The 24,510-nt window shown below is 40.5% G+C and overlaps 1 protein-coding gene across 6 annotated transcripts in view; it reads left to right on the forward strand.

Moving 5' to 3' along the window:
- Positions 1-24,510, forward strand: part of NELL1 (neural EGFL like 1) — a 436,046-nt gene that overhangs the window by 378,159 nt on the left and 33,377 nt on the right. For 3 of the 6 annotated variants that reach the window (XM_045015869.1, XM_045015870.1, XM_045015871.1), the window contains one exon: positions 23,328-23,468. The exons of the other annotated variants lie outside the window; for them this stretch is intronic. In XM_045015869.1, coding sequence (XP_044871804.1) covers positions 23,328-23,468 — 141 coding nt within the window. The remainder of the gene's footprint in view (positions 1-23,327; positions 23,469-24,510) is intronic. 6 annotated transcript variants of the gene reach the window in all.

The raw sequence follows: 24,510 nt of genomic DNA on the forward strand, positions 1-24,510 counted from the left end.
GACCGCATTAGCTTTTTTAACGGCCACATCACATTGCCTACTCATAGTCATCCTACGATCAACCAGGACTCCTAGGTCCTTCTCCTCCTCCGTTACTTCCAACTGGTGCGTCCCCAGCTTATAACTAAGGTTCTTGTTAGTCATCCCTAAATGCATAACCTTACACTTCTCACTATTGAATTTCATCCTGTAACTAATACTCCAGTTTACAAGGTCATCCAAATCTCCCTGGAGGATATCCCGATCCTTTTCCGAATTTGCAATACCTCCCAACTTGGTGTCATCCGCAAACTTTATCAGCCCACTCCTACTTTTGGTTCCGAGGTCAGCGATAAATAGATTGAATAAAATCGGACCCAAAACCAAACCTTGAGGAACTCCACTGGTAACCCCCCTCCAACCCGACAGTTCCCCCTTCAATATGACCCTCTGCAGTCTCCCCTTTAACCAGCTCCTTATCCACCTCTGGATTTTCATTTCGATCCCCATCTTTTGCAATTTAACCAGTAATTCCTCATGCGGTACCGTATCAAACGCCTTACTGAAATCAAGATATATTAGATCCACCGCATTTCCCTTGTCTAAAAAATGTGTTACTTTCTCAAAGAAGGAGATCAGGTTGGTTTGGCACGATCTACCTTTCGTAAATCCATGCTGTAATTTGTCCCAGTTGCCATCGGCCTCATGCTCCGTAACCACTCTCTCCTTTAAAAATTTTTCCATGACTTTGCATACTACAGATGTTAAACTAACAGACCTGTAGTTACCCGGGTCACTTTTTTTCCCCTTCTTGAATATAGGAACTATATTAGCTAATCTCCAGTCAAACGGTACAACCCCCAAGTTTAGAGATTTATTAAAAATCATCGCTAACGGGCTAGCACTATCACTCGCCAATTCCCTTAATATTCTAGGATGAAGATTATCTCAGTCTTCAGCTATACCTCCACCTCTCTGCATATTTGGGTTTCTTTGGGACTCTATAATGAGTAGGGCAGGCTCCAGGCACCAGCGTAGGAAGCAGGTGCTTGGGGCGGCCAATTCAAAGGAGCGGCACTCGGTCTGGTATGGGGGCGGCACGTCCGGGTCCTGGGTGGGAATTCGGCGGTGGGTTCCTCGTTCCCTCTTCCTCTTTGAGCTGGCGCCAAATTGCCACCAAAGAGGAAGAGAGGGAGGACCCAGAAGAAGCGGCATGATTGAGCTGCCGCAGAAGTGCCGCTGCTCTTCTGCACCCTCCCTACCCCCCCGCTTGGGGCGGCAGAAAAGCTGGAGCCGGCCCTGGTAATGAGAACTGTAAACATTGCACCATAAGTTTTCTGTTTCCCTCCCTCGGGTTTGCCAGATGCTCAGCTGTTGATAAAATCCCTGTCCTTGAGCGTTTGGGCAGTGCAGGTGAATAACTATGGGGGTAATTTTTTTTTAAAGGACTAGTGGCTATGGTTCATATTCTTGGGAGGCCGAGACAGCATTTTTTACATGCATTTTTGGCATTACATCTCTGAGATTCTTCCCAGACTTGGGAGAACCTCAGAGATGGTCAGCAGCGTGTGCATTGGGATTTTTGCCAGTGCAGTATATGCTGTGTGGCTTTGCCCTTGTGCCTTGGAGGCTGCAGGAGAGAGGGAAGTTGGGAGTTATGTTCCTGGTCTGAATATGTAGTTTTGCCATGCCCTGGAAGTGCTTATATGGTGTAGGAGGGGTTAGCGGGCTGAATCTGAGGGTAAGATGGATAGTAATCCCCTATAGGCAGCCAGAGTAGCCACCATTTTGGAAAAGTGGACAGTGGTGGACAGATAGCAAGAGCCAATGGAGAGAGGGAGGGAGGTGAAGACCTTGGACTCAAAGGGCTTCTCATCCACCTACAATTGCTGTGCTCATGGATCACCTGGAACAGTATGCCATAATGACAATAATAATTTAATAATCAAATAGTAAATTATTTATAAAAATAATTTTAAAATGTACATTCTAAGGTTCCCTCAGCCCTGGTCTGGGATGCTTCCTGGAAATTGGGATTGGTTGCTGCAGGGGAGGAATTGGGCTCACCTTCTACCTGGCCAGCATCAAGGTCCCTGACAGATCCTGGCTTTCTAGGGAGACCTTGTCACTGGCCGCCTCATGCTTCTCCCACAGTGAATCTTACTGGTTATCCTCAGAGTGGGGGAGTGGAAAAGGCAGCCAGCAGGCTCCATAAGCTGCCTGGGTTTGGTGGTCATGTAGTTTGGTAAAGTCCTGTCAAGCTTCTCAAAAAATGGGCAAGTTACATATCTACTGCCGGATTTTTTTCCTGTGGTCCTTCGTTTTAATGTAGGCGCTCCTGACCTGTTTGCTCTTTATCTGGCATTGTTTGGCATCGCAATTGTGGCCCCCCATGGACACATCTCTAGCAATGTCAGCAAAAGGGTCTTTATTCCAGTGGCTGGCCATGAGAGCTTCCTGCACTGATGCTTCTCCCCAGATGATGTTGAGATCCAGGGTCTCAGCCCATCTCCAAGAAGCAGCTCAAGGCATGTTGTAGGGCTTCTGAAGTATTATCAAAGCTATTGTGGTAATCTGGAAAGCAGGAGTGAATGGACAAAATCTGGCTATGTACCAGCTTTTAAATGGGAGAGAGGGCAGCCGAGCTACTTGATCCTTGAAGGCACACAGGTAAAAAATAAGTCAATAATGATCTGCCACAAAGCATTCTGGGATAGCCATTGGAAGACTGCTAGACTAGTTTCTGGCTGCATTATGTGCACATGAACAATAGGCTGAACTAATATGCTTTACAGCAAAGTTAGTTCACTTTGAAAGAAGACTCCAGAGTGGTGATAAATGCAGAGTCAGGGTGTCATGTGTACACACGTGTTTTCAAAGGAGATTATCTTGAAAAGCTGTGGATTAATCCCACTGTAGACAAGCCCTAAGTATTGACAATTAAAGGTTTTTGATTTTCACCATATAATCTTAAAGAGTTAATCTCCTTTCATTTAGTTTGTTTTTTCACCAGTGTAATTTCCTTAACTTTAATAGAGTTATTGATGATTTACACCAGTCTGAGATTAGATTCAGGATCACAGAATAAGCACTTCACTTTTATTGATTGGCAGTCATTTATTAAAATCGACAGATGTTTCCTATATCACGTGCAAGTCTCTTTCTTCTGCTGACGCATATCAGTAAGTAATACAGATCTATCTACAATTTGTAGGCAAATTATAATTCAATACAAGCAGACGTTTATGCTAGAAATGTTTGGCCTGGCATTTACGTTAGTGGAGCAAAAGACACAGATATAATATACCCTTGCATCATTTCCAAATGCATAGTTTTGCTTTGTTTTGCTGTGCATGGTTCATGGAAGTGAAGTGGACTTGTAAAATTAAATAGAAAGTGCATAGGTTTTCAGAGCCTTAATGAAATCACAGAATAAGAGCAGAGATGAAAAAGATAATACACAGGACAATGAATGTGCATCTGAACAATTCAGTTGTTTAATTGTACATGGAAATTGTTGCTTTTTTTTTTTAGATGACAAACACACTTTTAATTCGAAGCAATAGACAAAGGCATGATCCATTATTCTGGATGACATGGGTATGCTCTCTGTTGTAGCAGTAAGCCAATTATGTGTTATATTCTGCTTCAGTTATAATCCTTGTGTTGGAACTATAAAGAAGAAAAATTATGAAAATGATTACTGAAGTGGATTTATTTTTACTGTTGAATTACTGTGAGTGTTGATGTGGTGTCTGCAAGTGCCCTTTGGCCTTTTTGCACAGGAAAAGAATGAGATTGCAAGGTTGTCACAGTTTGGATACTGTGCACTGAGCATATGCAGTAACTGACCTTTCTAGAGTTAGAATGTTGCTGGCTCTTATACAGGTGGGCAGGGTGCAAGCAGCCTGCTCACCTCCCCTTGCATGACCAACCTGAGGGCATGCCATAATTGCATTCCTGCTCTTAGGTTAAGCACAAAGGACTGCTTCCTCACTATGCTCCTGTAGGCCTGGTGCCCCAAAAGAAATGTGGAGGGAGCAGAACCAGTGCACCCTGGGAGTAATATGCTGTTCCCCTTCTAGGGTGCAGGAATAGGCGCACTCCTCCTGTGTGCTAGAGGATTCTATGCACTACCCCATTGGGATGTGCAGATCTCCACTGCCCCCAATGCAGGGCTGTGCATAAATGGCACAAGTGAGCCCCTAAAATTTTCTGATAAACTTATCAGTACACATGATGGAATGGTTCCAGAATATGCACTATTTTAAAAGATGCTGAGATACACCTGTACATGAAACCCTTAGAAAGACAGCAGCATAGAGCGGTAACTGATAGCATTTGGGAATTGTGCCCAGGGCTGCAGCATATGATCCATACTGTGAACAGACTCTGGGCAAGCATCTCTGCATAGCTTTGCTTATGCATCTTGAATTGGATCTGGTGAGACTCTGATTTCATCGCACGAGGCACTTCGCTCCTAGCCTGAGTGCTATTGCTATTCCAGGACGCAGGCTCTTGGCTGAGAATACTAAATATGCTAAATTGTATGATGGCTTTTCAATATGGGCAAAGTCACTTCATCTGTCATACACACTTAGGACCAAATTCTGCTCTTAGTCTGGACTACCTCTGTTAATTTAATGGATTTGTTCTGGATTTACAGCAGCATTGTTGAGATCAGAATCTGGCTCTATTTGCAAAGTGGAGAACTGGTGCTTTACACAACTGAGCCAGAGGCAGTACTTTGCTTCAGTTGTGTCATTGTCATGCCTTGTAAAATCAGTAGGGTTGGGCCTTGTTGAGATGCCTGAAAGGAAAGGGCAAGTGATGCAGTAGCTGCTTTGTGCTGTCTAACTGGTAGACGATTTCCTGAGTGTAACTGCAGCTCTGGCACTGCTCAGTATTTAAGCCATAGTACTGAACTGACCAGTATTGCATTAACACATTGTACTTTTACAGGTGCTTTGGTTAATTGTGGCCCTGAATCTTTGTGCCCATAGTTTAACCCAGGCCCTTTCTTTTGCAAGAGTGAATTGTTGCCTTCAGGACAGTATCCTGGCCAAATTGCACTTTGGCCAATGACATTCTGTCTCCATGAGGTTTGCCTGCCATTTCATTTAATGGGATATTCTTCTTCACTTTCCATCCTAAATTGTTGTTTAACACAGCTGTGTGCCATGAAATAAGTGCTGCGTTCCACTCCAGAGTGAGCTGTATTCCATTGTTTGCCAAAGTGATTCCTTAATATACTGTGCATCATTTGTAAATTGCTTTGGGATTCTTTGGGATGAATCAAACTGAAAATGTTATTGGTAAAAAGCACCTAGTATATTAGATAGGAGTTGTATTTAACCGAAAATAAAGATTCACTTCTATTCAGGAGGCTTGATTCTTATCTCACATTACAGTTATGGTATAATTCCTTTGACTTAAATTGAGTCACTCCTGATTTACTGTAGTATAAGTGAAATCAGAATTAAGACTCAAATGAGGTAAATACAATACAGAAATGTATTATACTAATTGGCTAAATGATGGTCCAAGCTCAGAAAGAGAGTATTTGATTTAAAGATCCAGGATTAATTTCTGTGATTGTTTATTACTAAAAAGCTTTGTGGCAGCAGTGTTTTTAAATGAGGGATTTGAATAACGAGTCGGTGATAATTGTAGTATTAAAAAAAAGAGGGAGTCAGTTTGTTCTAACATTTGCCAACAGAACATACTTTGACCTTTGCTTTGAGGTAACTTTGCATATATTCTTCTGGAATTTCCAGAGCAACCAGAAAAATTCAATAAAATGTACTAAAAACACATCAGACATCAGACATCATCCCTGAAATCCTTTAAACCCGGGTCCTCCTCTCCTGTAGCTGGTCTCTTCATTTTTATTTTTACTTCTACCAGAATTTGTTGTTGAATTGTTTATATGTTCCTGGTTTTTTTTTAAACATGGATAAATGAGCCATAAAAACCAGGCAAAGGCTTATTGTAGTATATATCTCCCTTAAAGCATTGTTAGAGGCACTATTGTTCATATCTTTCCTACTGCTTCCTTGAGCCAATATCTCCCGCTGGTACATTAAAGAGACCAAAACAGCCCCAGTAGCTTTCTTATGTATAAGCCAGCCAAACAATGCCTCCCTGAAGAAGATCTCTCCTCATTCATCTTCAGCTTGCTGAGCAAATGACCTCACATCAGTACTGCAGAGTCCTTCCCTGTAGCTGATGCAAGCTATTAAGATGATTATTGCTGCCAGCACTATGGAAGTCCATCAGCTGACAGCTCACAACATGGTGGCTCAAAAGGGCTCATATGAGTGTCCCACAAGAGTCTGGCATCCACAATGTAACAAGCAAAGGGAAAAGCAAAGGAAGCATGAAACAGCCTTTAAAACACCAGCAGTGGTCAGGGAGTAGGCAGCTGCCTGGAGGAAATCAATCAGAAGGAGACAACCAGCTGCACAATCAACCATAGCAAACAAAAGGAGGAAGAATTTCATAGCCCACAGCGAAGCCAGTCTCTAGCAAGAGAAGGCTGCTGAGTACTCCCCTCCCCCTCCCCAGTACAGTCAGCCACTTGGATCACCCCCTCTATCTCTCAGCAGGATAAGCTACATTCAACTCATCGGCATATAGACTAGACAAAAAAATTAAGTGAAATGAGAGTACCGCAATAAATAACCTGATGCATTATATAAATGCAATTTTTAAAACCTCTAAGTATTAAAAATTGTACAAATGACCAGATACAGTAACTTACATAAATATTGTATTATCCTCACAGTTCATACACTGATATATTGGCAACATGCACATGTACAGTTTCACTATATGCATTCTTTTTACAACCTTGACTCTGACCCACCAAATACACTTACAGACCTTTTCAACGTAGGCATCACTAAGTGATTACTTTACATAGTAGAATATATGCATATACTAGTGACGCATGTGTTGAGAGTTTGTATGTCTTATGGATCATAGTAAAGGTTGCCATGGGAACACTGAGGATAGAATTAGGCCTCTCAAAGATTACTTTTTAGCCATACAGAATGTGGAATAGATCATGAGCACAGTGGTGGAAACTCAGAGCTCAGAGAGACATTTTTAAAACTCAGAGTCAGCTTCTCTGCTGGTGTAAAAGCCAGTGGAGATGTGCAAGTTTACATCAGCAGTAATATGGCCCTTTATGTTTGTTTGCAAAAACTGAAAATAGCCATGCCTGCTATCTACTGCTGGCTATGCCAGCAGCACTTCTGTGAAATGGGTAAACCTCCAGCTGTATGTTCACTTTTTCCTAGAAGGTGAATGTGAAGTGGATGGTTGGCAATAGTGAGCTGTAGTAGAAATGCTTCAATGTAAGGTCAAGGATACAAGATATTGGAATCAAAGTAACTTTTTCCAGAACAGAAATCATGGGTGTGATGGGTTGGATCACAGAAGCCCCCTTGGGGCTGCTAACTGATGTGCCAAGACTACTTCTGCCCCTGCTTTCCTGCCCTGGCAGCTTGGGACTTCAGTGCCCTGCCTGCTTTGAGCGAGATCCACTAGCTGCTGCAAACCCAGACCCAGGTCTGAACCACGTCCCCTAACAGCTGTAGGCTTAAGCTGAAAGCAGCAAAAGAAGTGTTCATGTCTTTAACACTCAGATGCCCAACTCCCAATGGGGTCCAAACCCCAAATAAATCCGTTTTACCCTGTTATAAAACTTATACAGGGTAAACTCATAAATTGTTCACTCTCTATAGCACTGATAGAGAGGTATGCATGGCTGTTTGCTCCCCCAGGTATTAATACATACTCTGGGTTAATTAATAAGTCAAAAGTGATTTTATTAAATACAGAAAGTAGGATTTAAGTGGTTCCAAGTAATAGCAGACAGAACAAAGTGAATTACCAAGCAAAATAAAATAGAACACGCTAGTCTATGTCTAATACAGTAAGAAGACTGAATACAGATAAAAACCTCACCCACCGAGGAATTCCAGTAAGCTTCCTTGTACAGATTAGTCTCCTTCTAGTCTGGGTCCAGCAATCACTCACCCCCCCCTGTAGTTACTGTCCTTTGTTCCAGTTTCTTTCAGGTATGCTTGGGGGTTGAGAGGCTATCTCTTTAGCCAGCTGAAGACAAAATGGAGGGGTGTCCCATGGGTTTAAATAGACTTTCTCTTGTGGGTGGAGACTCCCTCCTCTCTCCTGTGCAAAGTCCAGCTCCAAGATGGAGTTTTGGAGTTACATGGGCAAGTCACATGTCCATGCATGACTCAGTTTTTAGAGGCAGCAGCCATTGTTTACATACTACCCTGAACATCCTCAGGTAGACTTCTTATGTAGATTGGAGCCTTCCAAGATTCATGGTCCTTTAAGTGGTTCTCGATTGGGCACTTAATTTGCACTTTACTTTCTCAAGAAGCCGATCAAATGCTTTACTACTTAGAAATCAAGCAAGTACACAGCCAATATTCATAACTTCAAATACAAAAAAAGATACATGCATACAAATAGGATAAATAGATTCAGTAGACATAACTTTTACAGAAATATTTACATGGCATATGTATCATAAAACATATTCCAGTTATGTCATATATACATTCATAAGCATATTTCCATAAAGACTTATGGGGTGCACCATCACAACGGGTTAAATTAATTAAATGCTGGAGGGGCTTTTCAGGGGCTCCCATAAGCCCCTTGTAAAATTCTGCCACCAAACTGAAGGGAAGGTTGGACTGCCTCTGATGGCATTTAGCCCACTCACTGAATGCAGCTAAATCCTCCCTGCCAGAGCTGACTTATCCTTGGGGTAGTTGTGAACAGCAAATATTTTGCCATTGGAATGGATCAGATTGCAATAAATAGCCAGTATTTTCAAAATATTCCTGGTGACTTTAGCCTCAAAACTTTTATTTGTAATTATACAAGATGAATTCTGTGGTCCCTCATCAATCTACACATAGTAATTTTTAGAAATAAAGAACTGTTTTGCTACAAATGCACTTAAGACAAATTTGTTTGCCTAGCAGGGCTGTTTTCCTCCTTGGTTATAAGATGACAATTTGGTTTAAATGGAAAAAAGAATGTAAAAGATTCCCTGGTTTCTCATCCCCTTCCGGTCTCCACGTAAATGCCCCTTCACCTCCTGTTGTTGGCAAGAGACGGTGGGAATTGCAGCCTATGATGGAGATGGTATGCAATGTCTCATGACTGACTAGTCCAGTCCGAGATTTGTATGATCTTTGGCAGCTATTGCAAATGTATGGATCTTGGTTGGGAGCTGCTTGCTTCCTATGGGCTCTTTGCTCTTCAAGCTGTAGGAGCCAGCTCCTGTCATGGATTTTGATACCCTGATCAAGACTATGTTGCCACTTTTTACAATCACTTGCCAAGATTTCCCATTGGTCAGGATCAATTCCAGATTCCTTCATATCTCGCTTGCATGTGTCTTTATAGAGAAGTTTGGGACATTCTGTTGTTCTTGTTCCTTCTGATAACTCCCCGTATAGCATGTCCTTGGGTATTTGTCCATCTTCCAACCTACTCAGATGGCCCTGCCAAAGCAGTCATCTTTGCTATCACAGAATAAGAAGGATATTTTTGTGGGAGCTCCTGGTTAAAATATTGGGACACATTACCATTTTAAAATGAGTGAAGTCAACATTTTAAAGTCTGTGGCCTTTTTCTCAGCAGCTACAAATCAGTGGTATTGAGCCAGATTATAATTAAGATGTATGTTTGGATACATTGCTGAGCTATGGTGTTCAAGCTGCAGATGGTCTTTGAACTAAAAACATCTTGGTAGCTGAAAATTTTGGAGGCCAGGGTCAAATCCACAGTTAGTGTAAACTGGGTAGCTCCACTGAGGAAATGGCCCTAGGAGTATAAGAAATGATTTCTAATAAAAACAAAACACAATTGCCACTTTGAAAAAAATATAAGATAGAAAAACTCGATGTAAAGCATGTGTATTTGGTGGATCATGTAGCTTGTGTGTAAGTAATGAAGACCTCTCCTTGCTATATTTAATAAGTTAGAACAGAGCTTTTAGGATTTGTGAACTTTAACAAGAAAGTATCAAACTAAATCAGAATTGTCCACTTTATCATTATCATGGCTGGGGCACAGTCAGGAGCCCAGAACCAGAGCCCAGAACCAGCCTCAAGGGCCAGGAGTTAGGAAAGGGAGCTGGCCTGGAGCAGAGTGGAGCAAAGCTGGAGAAAGGTTTGTCATAGCAGCTAACTGGGGCTCCACCTAGTTGCACAGACAACTTCCAGGCATTTCCTCCAGGATTAGGTAGTGCACTTGGACAATCAGGGACCCTGGGAGCACTGCTAGTCGTCACATCATGTGGTGCTTGGGCTCACAAAGCTCACAGCCTGTCATTCAGGGATTGCCAAAATTGTTGGGTGGTGGTGGGGATGCATCAGTCCCTCAAGGACTGGCAACCCCAAGCTCTAAAACCATGGATCTTCCCAGTCATGTCCTCATATTTTTTTCACTATTAGTCTGAAGGCTGCATTGCAGACAGCAAAATACTTTAAAAGGCTATGAATTTTTGTAGTTGTTTTAAACAGATTCAAGTCCTCTGCCTTTACATACAAATTTGCTTTTGTCTGTGATCCAGAAGTCCTTTGAGAATGAAAGTGTACAAGCTTTAAAATATATTTTATATCAGGTACCTTCAGAATAGAGAGTTCATCTGAGTTCTTTTTTTAGGGCTGACTTTTGCAAGGGGTCAGTATTATGAAGAGAGAGCAGCATCTTTTCTGATAGTTTTCAAGCCCTATCGGCTTCACAAAAGCATACCGCGCTGGCTCAGCACACAATGTTGATGATAAAACTTCCTGCCCATTTACACTTGCTGGCTCAAGTCATACTTCCAACTTTTGGAAAAGCTTAACATTTTCCTTGCTCTGATCATCATCCCTCTTGTTCTTCCTTTCCAACATTTGACTGTAGCTCAATTAATCATTGTTTCAGGTGAAATAGTTCCAGTCTTGTTACAAAATGATATTTCCCTTTTGCAGACATAATTGTTGAACTTTAAAGGTGTGTAGACATATAACATTATTCTAACTTATGCTATTCATTCTTTTTTATTGTGACATGAGCCACAGTCTTGTCAATGTCTAGTGCTGTGTTACAACTGTAAGTCTTGGTTAGGATTTTATGATACATGGTGGGAAATGTAGTCGTCATAGAAGGATTATGTAGACTTTGTATAAGAATAAATTACCCATTGTAATTAGGAATAAAAATCCAGGAGCCATTTGGGATGTTTAATGAGACAGTTGTGTAGACATTTCAGCTTTTTATGCCTTCCTTCTAAAGACAGTGCGTATGTCTGCGCTATGTGTGTATCCCAACATTTTCAACAAAGGCTATTTATTGTGCATGCTTCAGTACGTGGGTGTCCAACTTGCCATAGCTCAAGTTGAGTACCCATAGATTAAAGCACTGAAAATCAAAGGCTGTCTGTATATATACACAAATGCATTTGTAGTACTGATACTGTGCCATATATCCATTATCTAATCTTCATAACCTTCGGAGGTAGATGCTGGAGGCTAGATTCACAAAGGGGACATAGGCTCCTAACTTCTACTTTAGGCACCTAAATCCAACATTTATGCCAGCTCCCCTCATTAACAAAACCACCACTCAGCTGCCACCTAGCTCTGTGAGTACCTAAAATCACCAGGCACCTAAGTTTTCACTGGTAAATCTCTTCTGTCATATGCCTCTTTTACATGGTAGATTGCAGGGCTGCTACTAGCAGGTCAGACTCTTGTACCTGATATGGACTGGCTACAGAGCTTCCTTTATAGCGAGAGAAGCTAGGGGTGTGTCTTGCATGATATTCTGTAATGCACTGGTGACTCTAGCTATTACCAGCCCAGGTCCTGGTATGTGACACATATCATCACCTAGTGGCTGAACTGTATAATACATTTTAGCATTCTATTACACCCTCAACGTGTAAATGTCTGCAGATGGGAATGCCCACAGCCACCAAATTTGGCGCTGTCAAACTGCTCAGAGCCTGACTCACCCCCAAGCCTGATCTGAATTCACACACTAAGCATTCTCCTACCTCTCTCGTCTGCAGGGCCCGATTTTATTGGCCTATTCACAGCATGCTTAACCTGCAATAAACAGTGATGCTGCTGCCGCCCAATCCCTTATGCCCAAAAGCCCACTGGTTAAAGCAATTACTCAAGATGTGGGAGACGCTGGTCCAAATCCCCACTCTGCCTGGTTCTAAGCAGGGAACTTGAACCCGGGTCTCCCGTCTGCAATGTCAATGCCCTAGCCATGTGGCTCTAGTATATTCGGAAAGCAGGGGGTAGGGGGGGTCCTCTCAGTCTCTAGTGTTGAAGCTGTTACACTGTATAGGAAATACTTAAATAGTCATTGGGCTAAAGAGAGAGCGAGAACGACTCTGACTCAGTGGTTAGGGCACTTGCCTTCTCCTCCTCAGTTTAATTTGAGAAAGGGCTTAGATACCTAACTTCAGAAGAAGGTTCATGGCTGTGAATCCCAACTGGGAGATCGGTATCTCCCTTCAGCTTGGGCACCCAACTTCCTTTGAAAAGCACTAAACTCATTGAAGTGCTACAAAATTCTGGACTATTTTTTCCCATTCTAATTTTAATAAAACCTAATTTCAGTTGTCGGCTTTTGCAGAAAGGTTGCAAAACTTAGGATGTGTTTGCAGGATGGCTGTCATAGGCAAAGCAACTAAGTTTTGACAGATTGTTCTGCTCCAAAGTTCAAGGAAGAAGAAAAGCAGCTATTATGAGAAATTTTGTATTCATCTGAATTCCTTTTAATCTTACTTTATTTAATGCTGTTGACTAGCAACCGCGTTCAACCTCAGAACTGACTGAATTTCCGTGGTGAACAAAATCATGCTCACATATAGTAAAATTTTGTTTACCCAAATGAAAGGAAGGACACACAACTTAATTTGGATAAATGAGGTTTTGATGAGTGGAGGACTTCTTATTCATTTAACACACACCAGGAACTATAACTCCGTGTTGGATATGAACATTCTTTGGATAATCAAGTAAGCAAGGCTTCATTGTTCCCCTTACCTTTCTCAAAAGGGTGTTGAGGCACTATTATTATTTAGTGCTCATAAAGTACTTTGAGATCTTTGCATGAAAGGTGTTATAAGTGCAAAATATTTATTTATTATTAAAACTTGACAAGTGCCTTGGCTTCTCTTGCAGGATTTTCCACTTATTTCAGTTGTGCCTTTTTAATTGCTTAGAGAAATGATGAAATCATATCTCTGTGTTGGTTTAATTGGAATTATTGATCTCTGAAGTAGCATCCAGTCTGAGAGAATTGAGTTTGATCAAAGTCTAACACAGAATGGTTTAGTGAAGTTAAAAATTCAGCTCCTAATTAAAAAACAAGAGTGAGCACACCCCAGATGCACATTTTCTACTCTGGAAATGGTTAATTATATCTGGGAAAATAGAATCCTCTTAGTGCTTTTCAAAAAAAAAAAAGAAAAAGTAGACAACAGTGACTTTCAGCTCCTAATCCTGGATATTTGCTAATGACTAAAACACTCACTACTGCACTCTTCTTGGGATTTTCATCTAGATACATTAACAGACAGATCACCTAACAGTCTCTTACATTTACTCATTCTTTAGTTTAAACTAGAACTGTACAGTGATTAAAAATTCTATTTTGCAAAGAATTTTGAGAGTTCCAAATATGACTTTGTTCCAATATGGAATGAAAATCAAAAATGTTGACATTGTCCAGGAAGGAAAATGCTGGGGGGAAACATAGTTTTGGATTGATCTAAACTTTTTGTTTTGATTTTGACATTTTGATTGTCTATTATTTTGTAATATATGATACAAAAGAAAACAAAATTTTAAATAAAAAGTCATTTCAGAATGAAAAATCAAAATGTTTCATTCCAAAGATGTTAAAATGGGACATTTTGACTGACAAGTTTTTTTTCAGTTTTCTTCCAAAATGAAGTTCTGGTGAAATCAATTGGTTTCACAAAGCACTTGATACAGCTGGAATTGCCTAATCCAGCATGATATGGCTTTGTCAAAGTTTCTCCAACTAGCTTTAGTTTCAACTTCTCAGACTTCCCAAACAAGATGATGTAATAAACAAAAGAAAAAGGTCTTGAATGTATTGACTGGATTGTGTGTGGGATATGCTCTCCAGAAAACCGCTTTCATTAAAGTGCACGTTGAGAAATGCAAAAGGGCTACAGAGGAAGCTTTAACATCATTGGGGTGAGTATGGTTCCAAGCAGGGCACAACAGAGAGAGGCTTGTACTGCCATTGTGCACACAAGGCAACTAGAATGCCACCAATGTGTGTGCTGTACGGTCTGTGTTTAATTTTCTCCAAGCAATCCTTCCAGCCCTTCACAGTCTGACATTTCAAAAGGTCTTTCTTTGTAGCCTCTCCTCTATGGAAAATAAACATGCTTATTCCAACACTAACCACAAATGATCTCTGGAAGGCTTTTTGCATTATCTGTTTGTGGATTTATTTCATAGAATCATAGAATATCAGGGTTGGAAGGGACCTCAGGAGGTCACCTAGTCCAACCCCCTGCTCAAAGCAGGACCAATCCCCAACTAAATCATCCCAGCCAAGGCTTTGTCAACCTGACCTTTAAAAACCTCTAAGGAAGGAGATTCCACCACCTCCCTAGGTAACCCATTCCAGTGCTTTGGAAAGTTTAAAACTATTGAAAATGCTCTTCTGAAGCTTAAAAAAAAGTGGGTTTTTTTTTAACATTCAACTGGCTTGGAGGCTTATTAAAGAGACTGGAGCTGTCTATAGGGCGGGGGTACTATATACATTTAAGTTAGCATTTGGCTTCTTTTCTTACCTTAGGGTTACATACAGGAGTTGTGAGGATGACGGTTGACACTTTTCTTAGTGGAGATAATTTGCCTTTTATCATTTTCTTACCAACTGCTGCCTCCTGTTAACAGTGAAATTGTTTTGAAAAGTATGCTGTGGTATTGTTGGTGTTCTGTTGTGAGAGAGACAAGTTTTTGAGCTTACCATTTGGTCCCTTGAAATGTGTTATCTATTTATGCTAAACAGACTGTTCTATCGTGTACTCGGATGTGACATTCTGAGTTCATTTCCCAGCCCTCAAGAAGAGCTCTGTGTAAGCTCAAAAGCTTGTCTCTCTCACCAACAGAAGTTGGTCCTATAAAAGATATTGCCTCACCCACTTTGTCTCTGTTTTGAAAAGTGTTGTTTAGTCTCAACAATATCCTCTTATGACAAGGCTCAAACTAATCAAAAGAACTTCCTAATAATGTGGATGTAAGCGTCCCAGTGAAGTTTTTTTGACATTAAACTGGGAAAACACTGAAGAATATCTTGTAGGGAACATTTCTGCACTGTCACAGGGTGGGACTAGATGAGCTAATTAGTTATGCCCACTCCTCTGTGATATTGAACTTAAACTTTTAAGTGCTGGGTTTAGTGATATATTAGCTGGTAATACACCTGAAGATTGCCCATAGGATAGTCTCCTTTCAGCAATAGAACAATGCTAAGGCTTATCAATGAAGCTATTTCCACTGGAGAACTAATGTCACTTGAACATTGTTTGTGGAACACTTCATTGTTGGACAGTTGGTGCATCAAAGGTTATGTAGAATGGGGTCTGTCAGTATGCTAATGCATAAGAGGCATTACCCTAAACCTGTGGCTGCCAGAAGCTGGCAACAGAGGATAGATTACTTGATAATTGCCCTATTCTATTCATTCCCTCTGAAGCATCTGGCGCCTGCTGGAAGAAAGGATGCTGGACTAGATGGACCATTGGTCTGACCCAGTATGGGTACTGTTATGTTTCCTCATTCCATACACTAGATCAATGAAATTTGTGGTCAATGATGATTTTTGCTTCTAGAAGCAAAACAAAAGCATCTTTTTAGTTTTAAATACAGGTAATATGGCAAGATTGGCGCTAAAAGTGGTCATCGTGGATTAGAATGGATCTCCCCTAATAATTTTGTTCTTTCATTCCCAAGCAGTTTTTGTCCTAGTGCTCCTATCTAGTACACTGTAGCATTGCTTGGGTATTGCACATGCAGGTATAACCGTATTGTGGCCTAATTAAATTGATTCTCAAGTGCCAAGATTTCCAATATATCTTAAAAAATTCAACCAATTTTTGCTGATGACTCACCAGTTCAGGTAACACTGCACAGCCTTGGGTCTGTTTGGTTGTTTAAGAATCGGCTTTGTAGTAATTATGTGGTGGAAGGATTACCTCACTGTTAAGACACTGGTCTGTGAATCAAGAGATTGGAGTCTATTCCTGGCTCTATCATAAGTTTTCTGTGTAACCCCGGGTGACTCACTCAACTCTTTGTATCTCAGTTGTTCCATCTGTAAAACAGGAATACTACTTACCTACCTACGCTACTATAGGAAACCCTATAACCTACCAACTCTGAAGCCAATATTTCTTTTTGGCTTACAGAGGAATGGCTAAAAACTAGTTCATATCAGAAACTCAAATACAACCTTAATTGTGGACTAGCTACTCTCATTCCCTGATGATTGGCTGCTAAAATTTTCCATTAAATACTATGGCAGTATTCGTGTTTCCTAAACAAGTCTTTATGCTTGGTATGAAAGAATCCAAAACTTTGTCTTAGATAATATATTGTGAATTGACAACCATCTGGCTAGCTCAGCGACTTTTAAATTGCAGCCTTCAAGTGTATTGCAGATTTAGCATACAAATAGACTAATATGAAGAGACATGCACTAAACTGATAAAGAAATCAGTTTGGAGTGTTTATAAAAATGGATTTCAGTAAATGAGGTGTGATATATTAAAAGAATTAATCTTAAAAATTGCTGGCATCCAAAAGTCTGTTATCCTGATAGCTTCAGTTAATCTGCTCTTGGGTTAAACTAATACTTTTAAATTTACACACACATTTTCCAGCTGATTAACAGTCCTGATAACACTAATCCATAGTCGCACAATAACTATGTTACAGCTGCTCTTTAACTGTAATAGGTGCCTGGACACACCATCTACCTCTGAAGTACCGTGTAACTGCTACATATATTCAGTTTTTATTGGGACATCATGAACATGAGTTGTATTTGTTATATTTACAAACTGCAGTTTATTATTTTACTTCCCTGTCCTCATGCACTGGAGCCTGATCCTACACTGTTACCTAGGACAAACTGCCACTGCCAGAGTAAGAACTGTAGGATAAAGCCCAACGTAACTATAACTAAAATCACGACTTGAGAAGTGCCACAGAATTGCAGTTTTTATTATAAACATTTGAGAGTAAGCATAATTTCTTCATGCCAGCTGGAAAGGGGCATCAGGGCCAACAGAAAAGGTAGTAATAATAAACCAAATTCAATCCTGAAATAAGCAGGTGCAACGATTGAAACTAGAGGAGTGATGGCCACTTGCATCAGGACTGAATTTGGCCAAGTAAAGTTTTAGGGGGTTGGTTTGTCTGAAGTTTTTTTGGTTTGGGGAATGGCTGTTGGTTATTGTTTTAATTTTTAGCTTATTAATCTGCCAAATAGGTAACATTCAGATCACATGCACCGGCTTCATACTGTTTTCCTCAAAGCAGCTGTATCCTGTGGGAGCAGGGAGGGCCCCTTGAAGTGGGTGCATGTCTCCTCTGAGGTGTGTGGGGGAATGATATTTGCATAAAGCGCTCATCCATATTCAGTTTTCCCTGACTTAGTTTTATGAAAATGGAGGGAGATAGGATTCATGCCTCACTTGTCCAGATGGATGGCCACTAAGCAATTTTATGATGAAGAGACTCTTTAGGGTGATGTTCCTTTGGAACATACAGCTATGATACTCTCCTGGAATTAGTATACTTAACAATCAAAGAGTGTGATTTCAGTTTAGGATGTCCGAGACCTTTGTGATGCTGTATTAATTGGAAAATACCTTAATTTTGTTTTTACCAAGTCATCTATTCAATAAAGAGCTAAAGAAAAGGATTTCATATTTTTTTACATGAACAGCAATACTCTAGAAATTTGATGAACAAAGGCTTTTATTTTAAAAACTCTGCTGTCTCATTTTGTGTAGAGCCTCTGGTAAAAACAGCATAAGAGTATAATCACATAATGACAGAAATATGGTGAAGCATTTTAGAAGATTGACTTATTTTAATTCTCCATTTTTCATCGGGTTCTGAAACCATTGTGTTTTATTTTGAGGTAAATTATCCTATTTATCATGTCTGCATAAATACCCCTATGAATAATGCAGGAAGCTGGAATGGTAAAAGTAAAAACTACAGACCTGTCCTCAAAGGACAGGATTAGCATCCTGCAAGAGCTTATTCAAAACCAACTGGTGTCCCTGTTGTACAATGGAAAAATGCACCACTTCATACCTTCTGCTAAATCACCGTAATGGAGTGTTGTCAGATCCATTAACAATCCTGTGCTAATGACAGTTAAATAACCAAGTGGGATAAAAGCATGCATTAGAACCTGCTGTACAGTAACTCCTTCCAGATGGACATTGTGAGCAGGGCTTAAACTGAAAAAAGGTTGGGAGGAGAAGGGCATCACGGGGTGGGGTGGGGGGAAGAATTGCAATGCCCCTTGTTAAAATACAGTTAAATAGGAAATGTAAAAATTACATTAATGCAGACTTAATGTTCCACACGCTGAAAGTCACACATTCATGATAATCAGAAGTTGAAATTCCCACAAGAATATAAATTTGGCTGGGTCGCACATGCACACTATTTGTTTTATATTATATATTTAAAAATGTAGCACTTGATCCAAAGTCCGTAAAAGTCAATGGGAGTCTTTCCATTGCTTTCAGTGAGTTTTGGATTAGCCTCATAAAGATGAATATACAGTAAAAGCTGTTTTATCCAGCACTTCACCACCCGGAAAGCTCTATAAACTGGCATTTCTGACCTCCATTGAGATTCCGGTTTATAGTCCGGTTGGTGCGGGGCCGGAAGGGGGTTGGGGGGGTGGGAAAGGGTGTGGAGTGTGGGCTCTGGGAGGGAATTTGGTTGTTGGAGGGGGCTCAGGGAAGCGGGTCGGGGCACAGGAGGGGATGCTCTTAGGAGGAGGCACGGCAGCCGGCTCTGCAGGTTGCCTCTACCCACAGGCACCGCCTCCACCCACAGGCCTCATTGGCCGTGGTTCCCAGCCAATGGGAGCTGCAGAGCTAGTGTTCAGGGTGGGATGGGGACAGAGCTGCCTGCCGTGCCTCCGCCTAGAAGCAACCGGGACAGGTTTCCACTTGTGGGGAGCCACCCAAGGTGGGCACCCACCAAATCCGGCACCTTGCACCCTCTCCTGTGCCTCAACCTGCTTCCCTGAGCCCTGTCCCACACCCAGACTCCCTCGCAACCCCTCCCACACCCAAACTTCCTCCCTCTTAGTTATCCAGAATTTTTCACTTACCAGCACCTCCATTCCCCCAACGTGCTGGATAAAACAGCTTTTACTGTATTAAGCTATATATTTTAGGGGGCATCCTATTATCTCCTTTCCTTTCCTCCCACTCCCCGCCCCCATAAATGGTTGTAGAGGGCCTTAATGTAGTGGAACTTTTGTGCTTCTCCAGAGATCTGTGCCCTTAACATACAGAGAATGTGGAACATTGGTTTGGGGTGGGCTGGGAGAGGAGCAGCGCACATGGACCTGTGACTGCACAGGTCCAGCAGTCATTTCCTGACAGCTGTGTTAGGGCATAGTCCCAGAACAGTTCTGTAGTACTTGTTTGGGGAATCAATACAATTTTGTTGTACAGTGCTGTTTTTATTCTTAATTTGCTGCTATATATTTTCCTCCCTTTACTTCCTTTTAACACATCTTTTTGTCTGGAAATCTATATATATAATACGCACACTATAGCTTTGTAGGCCATTAAATCGTATACTGTAGTGAAAAATCTGGCACTGATGTATGTGTACCATATGCATATAAATACTGTGTGATCTGAAAGTGCTTAATGTAGGTGAGTGAGTGTATAAAGATGGGAAAACAGAAGGGTGAAGTGACTTATTTGAGGGGGCCAGTGACAAACCTAGAATAGAACCCAGATCGCTTGATTTCCAATCGTCTGTATATTGCAAAATCTTCTTATATACAAATACTCCACATAAAAGTGCTTCCAAGAACTATAGTAGGATAAGATGGAAAAGATCCAACTAGGTCAATGCCCCTGACAGTGTGGGCTTGCAGTCTCCATTATATGAATTACATATTTTAAAACATCCCAGTTTACAAAGACCTCTTTGTTCTTAAATCACTCAGTATTTACAGAACAAATTCATAAATATTGTCCATGTCTGACTTGGTAAAAATAGGGTAAGGGATAATAGGATCTGCTGAAGGGCCTTTTCTTTTTTTCTTTAGCCTTTGTGGACATTTGTGCAAGTGTGGGGGCTAACCAACTGTAATGCATTAGCAAATGGAAAGGCTACTTATTATTTTCCCCTTTGCCTTGCAGACAGTACTCTAGACGTTTATCAAAATTTCATCTCCTAACCCTTTTCTCTATTCCTATAAGAAGCTACAGACAAAGATGGTGTTGGTAGGTTAAGGAAGTAATCAAATCGAGAAATAATCAGTGATATTTTATTTTTCCCAACATAATGTGCATAGCCTCACGTTCTGACTCTCTTCTCCATTCTTTAAATAGGAGCAAATGCTCAGCTTTGGTCTCTAAGCAGGAGCGCTCTCTAAAAAGTAATCTACTAATTAGCATCCTGTACCATAAACCTAAATCAAACATTCTTTCAAAGGGACTCTGCTTTGGAGATAAACTTTAGGAAAACTATTGATTTCATAAATTAAAAACAGTAGAATTGAAGGAAGAGGAGGTCAAGTAAAGGACTGACCCAAGTAAACAATTTTTAGATCAGAGCGCTCTTGGATTCAATACAAGGGAAGAAAAAGAAGCAAGAAGGATTCATTTGCAAATAACCTGCAGTAGCAAAGTCATGCACTTCCCAAATAGGATTAAACTTGTTCCATCAGCCATGACATGTGAAAAGATCATGGTTTTAAATTCCATTTGCTATAATGAATTGAAAGCATCTGAATTTGCAAGCAGCGCTCATCATTGATGGACAGTTAGATTTGTACATTGTTTTTATGCTAAAATTAGCTTCCACAAAATATAAAGTACAGAGGGGTGGCAGCAGCAACAGAGTTTAAAGAGTAAACAAGTTGACTTTATTATTAGACAGATGTTGAAGAATGCTAGAAATAAATGGTAGTTGTATGCCAGCGCTGTAGAAAATTACATTGCTTCACCTTTTAAGCAGAATATGAACACAAAAGTGAAAGGGGGGCTTTGTTTAGATTCCTCAGTTAGATTTAAACAAGAATAAATATAATTATTAAACATAAGAAAGATGGGTCTGTCCTTTTATGGTGCACTGGTAATACAAAATAATAAATATAGTTGAATTTGGAAAATACTTGGTTCTGATCTATACTGGTCTACAGCAGAATAAATTTCACTGAAGTCAATGGAGCCACAATGGTGTATAATATTTGTAAATGGAGATAAGAATCAGACTCAGATTGCTCAGTAAGATCCCAGTCTTGCATCAAGATCCGGGGTGAAAGCCCTGCACCCATGCTCAAGGCAGAATTGAGGCCAAAGTCTGCAGATTTCCATTGTGTTTGTGATACAAGTTTTATTCTTTTTCATATGCTGTTGACTAGCTAGGAATAATTCTCAGTGGATGAAAGCAGCTCATCCTTGTTGAGGAAAAGACATTCATTTATAATTGGAAAGATCCCCTACAGTGGTGCTGAAAACTGTCCAAGATTTTTTAAAAATGGTTCTGGCTAAACAGAAGAATAAACCATTTTTTATGAACATCATGAAAATATAACAGCTTCTTAATTACTGGAAGGTTAACATAAAATTAATTTGCTAATTTTAATTACAACCCTCCAAAATATACTGCATAAATGCTCAAAGGAGAACAACAGCCAGGTGCCAGCACTAATCAGCCAAGGTTATTACAGATTATGATGTTAAAGAAGGTATAGAAAAATCCTTAGTAAAAGCAACACATGTTTACTGGAACTCTGCAGGGAATCAAACTTTCTGTATATTTCCACTGCTAGAAAATTACAGGTATATTGCCATTTGTTCACTCTTTTCCAGAGGATCTTATAACTGCAGCTGAAACATATGATTGCCTTTTCTTTCTGTCACATGCTATTACAATGTATTAACTTTAATCACAGAAACAGTGTGAAAATTGTAATTTCAGCAAGGTGCTAGTTAATTTTGTAAAGTGTGTTGAACACACAAAGTCCTGTACACTGGCCAAACATTAACTCTTGAACAGAAATCCAGTTGCTGAAAATTTGTCGTCTTTTGCAGGCTGTACTGGGATTAGGCCCAGTTTGGAGATTAGGCATATTATTAACACTGATTAGGGATCATTTCTATCACCTTTGCTCTCACTGCATCAGACTGTCTGGTCCAGCCAAACTCTAGGGCCCAGAGGGCCTTCCTCAGTCCTTGGGCAAGCTAGTGGCCTGGTCTGGTTCCCAGGGAAAGTTAAAATAGTGCCATGGACCTATCAGCCAGTCTCAGAGGCTTCCCAGCCATGATTCTTTTTGCCCAGCCATCCTATCTATATTTGGGGTCAGGAGAGGCATCATGGGAGTCGCCACAGCAGCCCTACACCAACAGAGAATTTCCCCTATGCCAAGAGAATCCTCAGAGGGATGGATCCAATGATTTTAAGTCTGCACTGCGCTGGAGGACTAGTATAAAGCAGACCTAGTGGAATTAAGATCATACCCAGTAGGACTACTTTCGTAGTTAAATAATATTCCATGTAATGGTGGTAGAGTAGGGCCCTTAGGATCATAATTGTACACCACTTGTACAGCACTTTAAAACACCACCAGCAGTAAGAATGATCTCCTATTTTGTTTTAGATAATTAATCTTTCATTCTACAGCAATACTTCAGGATTCTCAGAAAAAGATACAGGGACAAATTCTCAGTTGAGAATTTTCCTCAGAATGTTTTATGTACATGGAAAAAATAGTTCCTTACCTCTGAATAAAAATGGCTTATTTACGTATTATAGTAAAATTTGTATTTACTTTTTATGTTTCAGATGTCCTACTTATTGTTATTTTTGCTGTTGTTGAGCCAACTGTGTGTTTGGTGTTTGGAACCATAACAAAATACAATCCATATTTTAAAGGAAGACTTTAAAAAAAAAGCATCTAAAATGTTGGTGTCAAAGGAAATTAATTTCCTGGCTGGCTTGTGTTTTTCTCTGAGGCAGATATTGATGAGTGTGCAGAGGGGATCATTGAGTGTCACAACCATTCACGCTGTGTTAACCTCCCAGGGTGGTACCACTGTGAGTGCAGAAGCGGTTTCCATGACAATGGAACCTACTCACTTTCCGGGGAATCCTGTATTGGTAAGCAAAGATCAGCATAGAGCTTTTTTTTCTTCTGCATGGTGTCATACACTGACTATTTGAGACAGCATGTCCTGAATGGTTACTATATTTAAGGCAAAAATTAGGATGTAATTAACCATTTGTAATACAATGTAGACATTGATAAAAGAGATCTGAACCATCACATTTCTGAATGGTTATGTGGAATACGGACAATCAGAGGTCAAACATCTGACTTGCTGTCCTTAGCCATTTATCACCATAAGTAAATAACAGGGCCCCATGTAGGTTGTTTTGCAAGTGTGACAGGCTACAGAATATGAACCATCGCTTTCAGATTTCAGCACAAAGATTTGGGAACACACTTAATCATAAGTCAGTGTTATTCATTGTGTATTATCATTTGTATTTATCTTGTTTTATTTTTAGGGCTATTCAAATAGCCTCAAATGCTTTCTATGCTGTATGTACTGTATTTGGAGAACAAGGTCATAAAGACACAGATCGAAGGCATTTTTGAAAGTATGTAGGAATCCCACTCTATCGTTAGGCTCTGTGATCTAGTGTTGAAAGTGGGGACCAGGAGTCAAGATGCCAGGGATAAAGTCCTGGTTCTGCCACTTTTATATACTATCTGTAAACTTGGTTTGGTCACTTTACTTCTGGGGCACTAGACTGCATGTAAAGGTGCCAAGCAGTGGGAACACCACAGAGTAGATATTGAGCAGGACATTCCTCTTCTGTCACCACATTATTTCCCTTGCACAGCCCTAGATATGACTCTTCACTGTCTCTCCATATGATAGTGTGTTGACGAGACATGGGCTATAGGTCAGGGAGGCAAGGACAGCAATACATACCGCAGCTGCTATGTTGCATTCTTCTGAATACTGTGTTCTTAGGAAAATCTACAATGTAAGTTTCTATAGTTCCTTGTAGCAATTTCCCCACAAAAAATCTCACACCCAATAAACAACTTGGGCCCTGCTCCCAAGCTCATAGAATCATAGAATATTAGGGTTGGAAGAGACCTCAGGAGGTCATCTAGTACAATCCCCTG

Source organism: Mauremys mutica, chromosome 4 (genome assembly GCF_020497125.1).
Source record: "Mauremys mutica isolate MM-2020 ecotype Southern chromosome 4, ASM2049712v1, whole genome shotgun sequence".
NCBI lineage: Eukaryota > Metazoa > Chordata > Testudines > Geoemydidae > Mauremys > Mauremys mutica.